The sequence below is a fragment of the Pangasianodon hypophthalmus genome, chromosome 15, assembly GCF_027358585.1.
Source record: "Pangasianodon hypophthalmus isolate fPanHyp1 chromosome 15, fPanHyp1.pri, whole genome shotgun sequence".
Lineage (NCBI taxonomy): Eukaryota > Metazoa > Chordata > Actinopteri > Siluriformes > Pangasiidae > Pangasianodon > Pangasianodon hypophthalmus.
Genome location: NC_069724.1, coordinates 240,001 through 250,225, shown reverse-complemented (window position 1 = coordinate 250,225; position 10,225 = coordinate 240,001). Strand labels below are relative to the sequence as shown.

General features: G+C 42.2%; 2 protein-coding genes across 2 annotated transcripts in view; both read left to right on the top strand.

Annotated features, from left to right (window-relative positions):
• Nucleotides 1-113: 113 nt before the first annotated feature.
• Nucleotides 114-3,629, top strand: LOC128320415 (5-hydroxytryptamine receptor 2C). Its single transcript, XM_053240234.1, has 4 exons — nucleotides 114-542; nucleotides 1,574-1,774; nucleotides 2,788-3,039; nucleotides 3,079-3,629. The coding sequence occupies exons 1-4, from the start codon at nucleotides 224-226 to the stop codon at nucleotides 3,627-3,629; spliced, it is 1,323 nt and encodes a 440-aa protein (XP_053096209.1). The 5' UTR covers nucleotides 114-223.
• Nucleotides 3,630-7,204: 3,575 nt separating this feature from the next.
• The window catches only part of si:ch73-362m14.4 (actin-binding protein WASF3), an 18,888-nt gene continuing 15,867 nt past the window's right edge, over nucleotides 7,205-10,225 (top strand). The window contains exon 1 of the mRNA XM_026938394.3: nucleotides 7,205-7,456. The gene's annotated coding sequence lies outside the window, so the exon portion shown is untranslated. The remainder of the gene's footprint in view (nucleotides 7,457-10,225) is intronic.

Sequence of the window (10,225 nt, the reverse complement as noted above, 5' to 3'; positions counted from 1 at the left end):
ATCTTCATAACATTACTTTATAACTGCACGCATGGACACTTTGCGCTGGTTTTCATTGTTTATGTCAGGAAGAGTCATTCTCTTTCTTTGTCATTAGGTGTGTGTGTGTTTTCTCCTCCAACCTCTGCTTACTTAGCTTTTAAGCAGCACGATTCTGAAGAAGAAGCTCCTCCCAGCCAAACAGAACCCTTACCTGAACTCACCTGGAGCCCAAAGTGCTGAAATGGTGAATCCTGGAAGACCGTATTGTAGTCTTACTATGGCTTCATTACACTCTGCTGATTCCAACAACCAGAGCCACTCTGGATCCAACTATTCTGGACTGGTGACCAGTTGCACGAGTCAAGGGAAGAACTGGCCCGCTTTGATCATTCTGGTCATCATCTTCTTCACCGTTGGTGGGAATATTTTGGTAATACTGGCAGTGTCCTTGGAGAAGAAGCTGCACAATGCCACCAACTTCTTCCTGCGCTCGCTGGCTGTAGCAGACCTGCTCGTGGGAGTCCTGGTGATGCCAGCGGCACTCATCAACATCCTCTACAGTGAGTTCCTCACTACAGATATTATATTCAGTGGTTTGGGTTTGAGGAATGAATAAAGATGATTTGAATAATGGCGGTTATCATTTGAATAAAATTACATTACATACAAATTATGACTTGTAGAGTAAGGTTGAGTTTATTGCATGTGTGTGTGTGTGTGTGTGTGTTTATTGCCAATATTAAACCCTGTGGTAAGATTATTCCTTTCACTCTGAGCTCACAATGATAAAGCTGAGCAGGGAAAGTGGACAGCTATGTATATGTCGGGTCACTATGTTAGTCTTGAGCATTAAAATATCCCCCTTTAATATTTGAACAAGTAATTGTATTTGTCTCTAAGCGATTACACAATTCAACTGCACTAGAGGTGAAAATGAGTGATATGGGACTCATTATATCTGTAAAATAACTGATCACTTGATGTTTAATCTCCATGGACACTAAGTGAATACGCTGATATAAATCTCTTTATGCTGATTGCACTTCTATCACTTCTCCATTTATACACCCTGAAATTATGGAATAGAAGCCCATCTGTCCAGTATCAAACACTTCTCTTTATGAGGATTAAGGGTTAATTGTCTTTGCCACATGATCACTTTACACCTTTCTTTAGTGCAATACTTTGTGTTGTATACACCATTCTGTTCCCTCGTTCCTCACTTATGTATATATTGTATATTGTACTTATGTTATTTTATTTTATTCTATTTTGTTGTGTGTGTGTGTGAAGCAATTTACCTGAACCTGACCATAATCATTTCCATTTCCTGTACAAATAATAAATAAACTTCACTGGACTTGACTATTTATCTTTATTTTGCTCTTTGCTTCTTTTTTCCTAAAACGCTTACCTCTTTATTCTTACATGTGACTCTAATCTTCATCATATTTCTTGGAAATTTGAATAATTTCATTACATGTCGAAAGCTCTGTATTCTGAACACATATACCATACATAAACCTGACTAGACTTCAAATACAAAAACTGATTCTAGTTTTTTACACGTATTTCACACGCCTGTATCCAGATTACTCGTGGCCGCTGCCCCACGTGTTGTGCCCCATGTGGATCTTCCTGGATGTGCTCTTCTGCACCGCCTCCATCATGCACCTGTGTGCCATTTCTTTGGACCGCTACGTCGGCATCCGCAGCCCCATCCAGCACAGCCGCACCAACTCCCCCTACAGAGCCATGACCAAGATCACTGCAGTCTGGACCATCTCCATGGGTGAGAACATGCTTCCTGAACACACGTGTGAATGTTATCTACCAAAGTTTAGTGCAATGCGTCTGTCTTAGCAGGTTTCTCCATTCTGAGCACCGTGGGCACAGGCTCTCCAAAACACGCCCTGGACTTTATCCAATTTCCATCCAAATGTCCAGTGTGGGTGAGTCTGTGCCCAGTGTTCTCAGATTCCTGTTCTTGGCTGACAAGAGTGGAACCCGATGTGGTCTACTGCTGTTGTAGTCCCTCCACCTCAAACTTTGTAGTGTAAGATTATGTGATGCTTTTCTGCTCACCGTGGTTGTACAAAGTGGTTATTTGAGTTAGCGTACCTTCCTGTCAGCTCTGGTCATTCTTCTCTGACCCTCTCTCATAGACACTCGTATAATCAATAACTCGTACTAGTGTACTCCGATGTTGTGGAGCGCCTAAGCAAAATGCATAAAGACTGGCAAAATACTCTAATATAATATAATATAATATAATATAATATAATATAATATAATATAATATAATATAATATAATATAATATAAATAAACATCACTCAATGTCAGCAGTGTAAGATCAGGCAGAAGTGATAAAATAGATATTTAGCACCAGTCTACTGTGAAACAGCCCCATGAACTAGAACAGTTAGTGAAAGTAACGCTTTCTGGACGTTGCCTTTAGTTTTATGACACTTTACAGGCATAAAGAAGCTGTGCATTGCATTGCAAATTTATAAATTTAACAGAAATTTTTACAGAAATTTACATATTTCTGTAAAGCTGCTTTGTGACAATGTCCATTGTTAAAAGTGCTATACAAATAAATCTGAATTGAATTTAATTGAATTATTCAGGATAAAGAGCGGACAGAGTAAATCTGTGTTTCATACTTCAGTAAAATATTGTGGCTTAATCACAGAGGTCAGATAATCAAAGTTATCTACAGTGCTAAAAAATCCTTCACTTTCATTCTGTTCTGCTGTTCTGTTCCTCCTCCTCCTCATTCCCTGTGCTGTTGTTCTTCCAGTCATCTCCGTACCCATCCCTGTGATCAGCCTGCAGGATGAGCAGAAGGTCCTGGTGAACGGCAGTTGTGTCCTCACTGAGCCACGCTTCATACTGGTGGGTTCCTTCGTGGTGTTCTTCCTTCCCCTCATCATCATGGTGGTCTGCTACTGCCTGACCATGCGGGTGCTCCAGCAGCATCTGGCCACCTTCTCTACTGAGTGCAGGAACTGTGCTAACACCAAGCAGCCATCACCTCAACCCAGCCTCCTGAGTGACGGTCCTTCCTCTCTTTCTAATTCCCCAACCAAAGGAGTGTTGCAGCACCTCAGCCCTCCGCTGAGGGTCCGTGACTGCACAGGTCCGCGAGGTCAGGGGAAACGGCGCATGGCTCAGGCCATCAAGAATGAGCGCAGGGCCTGTCAGGTCTTGGGTGTGGTCTTTTTCCTCTTCCTGGTCATGTGGTGTCCATTTTTCATCACCAACGTGTTGATTGCCATGTGCCAGGATGGATGCAGTAAACACTTGCTCAGACTAATGGACATTTTCGTATGGGTGGGCTACGTTTCCTCCGGAGTCAACCCGCTCATCTACACCCTGTTCAACAAGAACTATCGCCATGTGTTCTCCCGCTACCTGCGCTGTAGCTATCACAAACACGCTAAACCTGTGCTCAGTAACTCAGCCTGTCAGGTGTATTCGGTTACACCCACCCCTGTGCTGTGCGAGAGGAGCTTCACAGACACTAACGCCAACAGCGTTTCAGGGTTCGCTGGCTCCACTCGGGTGCACAAACAAGACGAGATGCTGAAAGAAGGTGTTAGTAATTTTGCTAGTTCCAAAGATAACATCAGTAGAGTCTGATTGGTAGAATCAGAGATTTCGTAGCTTCCTCACTGCTACGAGTTCACTTCATTTGTTCAATAAATGAGATAGGCTTTTTAATTTAGTGTTGGTTTTTTTGGTGACATACGATCAATAATTATTCCAGTTAAATAACTGATAATGAACATGATATTATAAGCATATCAGTTTTTTTATTTAAATGTTTGCTTACATATATGTATAGTGCCACAATAAAAATGTGATATATTTAACATTTGAAGGAACGTTTTGCAGTTTTAATTTGGTGTGAGAGAGATACAGATTAGGAACACCGTCCAGAACAGGAGATTTAGTGTTCCACAAGGTTGTGTTATGGGCCCGCTGTTCTTTTCTCTATATATGCTACTTCTGGGTGAACTTTTTCATAAACAGCTGGTATTAGCTTCGGCTGCTTTTCTGATAACACACAGCTACATGCTTCAGCCAAACCAGATGACAGATCATAAAATTTAAGGAATTTGTAAAGGACATTAGACGCTGGATGCTGATTAACTTCCTTCTACTTAACTCCTGATAGCAGGCAGAAAGAAGCTTTCTGATTATGTCGTGACTCTAGACGGCCTTTCAGATTTAAAGTTGTTTTTTTTTTACCATACCATTACACACCAAACACATTTTACTTATGCTCACTCTAAATCCAAATTCATAGCAGGACTCTGAGTTAATCAGGAATCATTTTCCCTCTTATAATAATATTAAATTGGACTCTCACTTTCCTGTTTGATTTGTTTACACTTTGTCTCTCCTGATTGGCAGTCGACTCCTGCCGGTCACTCCGTGGCCAACTTTTTTTATGCACCACAATTTCCCACATGTCCATGCAACACCCTGACACAGCTGAATCTGACTTACTATTCCAAATTTATCAGGATGACTCACTGCAGCTATGGTATTTTTTTTGTCCTGTGACTCAATAATCATACACACTGTACCTTTACACTGGTTAGTACTTACACCACAGCAATGTCTGTATTAGTAACTGGAATGTTGTGTATTGAAGGGCAGTGCTTTCTGCATTATAACATAAGGTTAATTGTGCTTTTACATAATTACACAAAGAGTTTAGCAATTGCTATCTACTGGTTGTTTATTTCCTAATGGACTGCTATAAAAGGGTTCACAAGCAGAGGTTTTGCATATTGTTTTAGTTGTATATATATATTTTTTTAGTAACTGCTTGATCGTGGTCAGGTAGAAATACACACCATGCTTTTTTGGGAGGTGGGAGGAAAGTGGAGTAGCTGGACACACATGGAGAGAACAAGTGAAAGTGAACAGAACTCAGGATCGAACCCCAGTGCCTGGAGCTGTGAGGAGGCATCTCCACCCACTGCACCACCACGCTGCCCCTGTTGTATGGTAGTGATTGAAAAAAAAGCTGCATAAATGCAATATAGCTCTAAGTGCTTTGTTCAAACCCATTATTATATTGGACAAATTACCCAGACATACTGGTGCCAGAGTTCCTCGATACAATGACTGTTCCTCTCAAAAGGAACTGCGTACGAATACTTCATCCTGACTTGATGTGTTGCCAGGGTCTGAGCTTTTAGCTGTGCCACTCACAGGAAGGGCACTAGAGCTTACCCATGTTCACAGTGGCATTTTCCTGCTCAGTACTGAAAATCCTTCAATACTTTAATGTTCTGAATGTTCAGTATTCAGTGGTGTAAAGAAGACAAAACACTGACATGAGTAAAAGTACTGCTACTGTAGTAATAATTCACCTGAGTAACAGTAAATGTAAAAGTAATGATCAAGAAAAAGACAAGAGTAAATACGTTTTCTGGTGAAAAGCTACTTGAGTAATTGATTTAAATTGATTTACCAATTACTTTTTTTCCCTCACATCTACAACTGACACAACTATACGTATGCATATATATATATATATATATATATATATATATATATATATATATATATATATATATATATACATACGGAAATGTATTTATGTGTGTGTATGTTGAAGTATAATGTATACTTGAGTTTTAGATTTTTATACTGGTGCGTCTCAGTCAGCTCCCTCGGCGGTGAATCAGTAGATCGTGTACACGAGTTCGGGCGCTGGTAAGGACCCTGGCTCACTACACACTGTGACACTGATGACGCAATTTCTGGCTCCGTGACGACGTACTTGCGTTGTAGAACATCACCACTGGCATTTATCAAAAACATGCAGGACCGATATCTTTCTAATGTTATATGTCATATAAATTTGTTAGCTTAATCACATGCGTTTCTGTCATGGTGCTTCAAGCAGGATCATAGGCTCGCTAGTGGATTGTTCAAAATCATTAAACACTTAAAAGTCATTAGACTCAAACACACCGTATAAAGAATGTCAAATAAAGTTAAAAATCGCTAACATTTGTAATCATTTGAGAGCTACAACAATGATAACAAGCTACGTATATCTGTAGACGAAGTTGGCTGAGAGATCGTCCGCCATTTTTTTTGAGCTGAGAGGCTTCAGAAAATAATGGTATCCTTCATGGTATCCACTAGACAAAACATGGCGCCAACAGAAGGCAATAAATTACCAGTAGAGACCCACAAGGACCATAAAACCAATACAATTCCCATTATAACCATTAAAACCAATACAATTCCCATTATAACCATTAAAACCAATACAATTCCCATTATAAGCATTAAAACCAATACAAAGTCTATGAGGGTTTCTGTTGTTGTTTTTTCTTCTTTTCAGCAAGGTGGTGAAGCCAAAGACAAACTTCTACTTTGTGGACAATAAAAGTAACTAACTAACTAACTAATCTCAAAATGTTCTATATCTGAGGAACACATTCTTGAACAATTATGTAAACTAAGTAAGAGAGTTATGCTAGACTAGCTAGGCTAGCTCACTCAGAAACCTAGCGTTAGCTGACTAGCTCAATTAGCCGAATGCTGTTAGGGTTCATTAGCTCTCTCGCCCTTCACATTATTCTGAATGTGATTAAATTGTTAAAAAACTAGCAGTACTATGATTTAATTACTCAGAAAAGTATGTTTAGAGTGATGTCTGTACTCAGGTACTGTAATGAGAGCAACATGTAGCTCCCTCCTGTCAGAGTGGAAGTTTATACTCGGATTTTTTTGGCCAGGATTGCTAATCAGTCATGGTTTTGAGAAAAGAGATTAATTTATTCAGGAATGTGTGTGCTGTGCGAGGTTTTGGCATGATCCTGTCTCCCACAAGATGTCTGAATGGAGCTGATTTTCCATCTGAATGAGTCTACACTGAACCTTCACCCCAAATGAATCATTCTGGTTCTTTCCAGAATCCACAAGAGGATCCTCCGCTTTCTAAACCGAGACAAATTAACTGAAAGAGGAAGAGGAAGTTCTGTCACACCACAAGCCTTAATATTAATCTGTTCAGTAAACAGTCTAACAGGGAATAATAAAGCTAAAAAGAAAAAGCTAAAAGCTAAAGCCATTTTGCGCTTTCCCCTCAGAGCGCGGGCGCGCGCACACACTCGCGCGTGCCCGAGCCGCTGGGTGGTGGTCGGTGAGTTGCGCGCATGCGCTGTGGCGTCTCTGCTGCGGTGCGCTCGCTGCCAAGGAAACGCGCGCGCGTGCACGCGGAGGAGGCGCGCCCCCCTCTCCATCTGATTCTCAGCGCAGCCGCTCCTGATCTCCTCATCCTCATCCTCCTCATCCTCATCCTCCTCATCCTCAGTAAATCACACCGGAACCATGGCGCAGGTCTGTACAGCCGACGGCTCGTGAGGTTTATTTACCGAAAAGCTGCTGCTGGATTTAAAGAACAGAGAAGCAGGAGAGCATCACAGCTGCTGGTGAGTAACACACGCTTTAATCACACAAGATAAACCGTGTTTTTTTTCGGTCAGTGCATCACACTGCTGTCTGTCACCCCCTGCAGAAATGTAAAGCATGACTCATTGATGTTGCCGCCGTTTAAACCGAATTAAAATGGAGCGTATTTGAATTATCGAGCTATGACGTCATAAGTGCTATAATATCGGTGGTGTGTAGTAGTAGCCCACTGTATCGTAAAATGAGTGACGTAATGATCATCAACACCAGTATAACATCATCATCATCATCAACAACAACATCAACAACATCAACAACAACATCAACAACATCTACCACAATCCCCAGTGTTATAAATCAACACCCCCAGCACCACAGTAACACTCACAGCGCTGCAGCCGGGGAATCAGTTCTACAGGGATCAGTAAACTCCTACACTCACCCCAGCTGACAACAAATATTTGACTATTAAACACATCACATTACAGTATTTAAATGTAAAAATGTACATTTTCGGCCAGTGACTTTTATTAGTTTTGTACTTGATCAGGATGAGATTTGTCTTTAAACCCATATAATATTATTTTGAGATTCCAGCCATCTTCTGTACCGCTTATCCTGCACAGGGTTGTGGGGTCCTCTCCCAGGGGACTCGGGGCAACCTGGAAGGGGTGCCAACTCATTGTAGGGCACAATCACACACACACACTCACACACACAAACTCACACACACTCACACACACACACACTACAGACAATTTAGAGATGCCAATCAGCCAATCAGTGTTTGGATTGGGGGAGGAAACCGGGGTACCTGGAGGAAACCCCCCAGACCACGGGGAGAACATGCAAACTCCACACACGCAGGGCAGAGGCGGGAATTGAACGAGGCGAATGTGCTAACCACTAAGCCACTGTGCCCCCGGTTTTAAGATTTTCCGAAAAAAAAATCAGAACCCTGATCTATAAAATACAGATTTTATGTAAATGAGGTGAAAAGCAGACACACTCAGAGCAGCCGAACTAATAACACCGTATTTATCTTCTACTCAAATAGCCACAGTGATGTTAATCACTCGATGCCCAGCGTAACTATGTAGCGGGTAGCGGTCTTGCTAGTTCAGCTATGCTAGCATTAACTTGCTGGTAATCGTTAGAAGCTAGCAGCCAGAGTTAACGTCTTAACAGGAATTGAGCTGTTTCAGTAGGACATGATGGTGTTCTGCTGAAAAATTACACCGATCAGCCATAACATTAAAGCCACTGACAGGTGACGTGAGTAATATTGATTATCTCGTTACAGTGGCACCTGTAAAGGTGAGGGATATATTAGGCACCAAGTGACCAGTCAGTTCTCAAAGTTGATGTGTTGGAAGCAGGAAAAATGGGCAAGCGTAAGGATTAGAGAGACTTTGACAACGGCCACTTTGTGATATCTAGATGACTGGGTCAGAGCTTCTCCAGAACAGCAGGTCTTGTGGGGTGTTCCCGGTGTGCAGTGGTTAGAACCTACCAGAAGTGGTCCAAGGAAGAACAACCGGTGAACCAGCGACAGGGTCATGGGCACCAAAGGCTCACTGATGCGTGTGGGGAGTGAAGGTCCGTCTGGTCTGATCCCACAGAAGAGCTACTGTAGCACAAACTTCTGAAAAGGTTAAAGCTGCTCTGATAGAAAGGAGTCAGAACACACAGTGCAGTGCAGCTTGCTGCGTATGGAGCTGCGTAGCTGCAGAGCGGTCAGAGAGCCCATGCTGACCCTGTCCACCACCCAAAGCTCCTACAATGGGCACGTGAGCATCAGAACTGGACCATGGAGCAATGGAAGAAGGTGGCCTGGTCTGATGAATCACGTTTTCTTTTACATCATGTGGATGGCCGGGTGTGTGTGTGTCGCTTACCTGGGGGAGAGATGACACCAGGATGCACTATGGGAAGAAGGCAAGCTGGTGGAGGCAGTGTGATGGTCTGGGCAATGTTCTGCTGGGAAACCTCGGGTCCTGGCCTTCATGTGGATGTTACTTTGACACGTACCACCTACCTAAACACTGTTGCAGAGTTACACCCGTTCATGGTAACGGTGTTCCCTAATGTCAGTGACCTCTTTCAGCAGGATGATGCTCCCTGCCACACTGCAAAAACTGTTCAGGAACGGCCTGAGGAACATGATAAAGAGTTCAAGGTGGTGACTTGGCCTCCAAATTCCCCAGATCTCAGTCTGATCGAGCATCTGTGGGACGTGCTGAACAAACAAGTCTGATCCATGGAGGCTCCACCTCACAACTTACAGGACTTAAAGGATCTGCTGCTAACGTCTTGGTGCCAGAAACCACACACACCTTCAGAGGTCTTGTGGAGTCCATGCCTCAACGGGTTTTACTGTTTTACTGGCACAAGGAGGATCTACACAATATTAGGCAGGTGGTGTTAATGTTATGGGTGATTGGTGTACGTCTTCTGTTTAGACTCCTCTTAACTCTACTCCACGTCTCTTCTGTTCACTTCATGGACGTGAGTGTGAGAGGTGGTTGTGATCAGCTGAAAGCGTTTACGTTTCCCTGGGAATCCTGGACGCTACACCTTTGGCCTCATTTACAGAAAATCTGTATTTATGAGATTTGTTTCCAGGATTTTGATTTTTAAAATCTCAAACCCTGTAATTTAGAATGATATGTTTTGGCAAAAATGTACATTTATTAAAAACAAAACAGGAAAAAAAATGTATTTAATACGACATGTATAGAATTCAAATATGTGAAATGTATATTCAAATACTTTTGTCAGCTTCCAGG

Bases quoted from the DNA above. Each gene is read 5' to 3' on its own strand.
- LOC128320415 (XM_053240234.1), top strand. From the start codon at position 224: ATGGTGAATCCTGGAAGACCGTATTGTAGTCTTACTATGGCTTCATTA. The intron at 1,775-2,787 runs GTGAGAACATGC...TTGTTCTTCCAG, and splicing joins AGTCTGGACCATCTCCATGG to TCATCTCCGTACCCATCCCT. The intron at 3,040-3,078 runs GTGACGGTCCTT...CCCCAACCAAAG, and splicing joins ACCTCAACCCAGCCTCCTGA to GAGTGTTGCAGCACCTCAGC.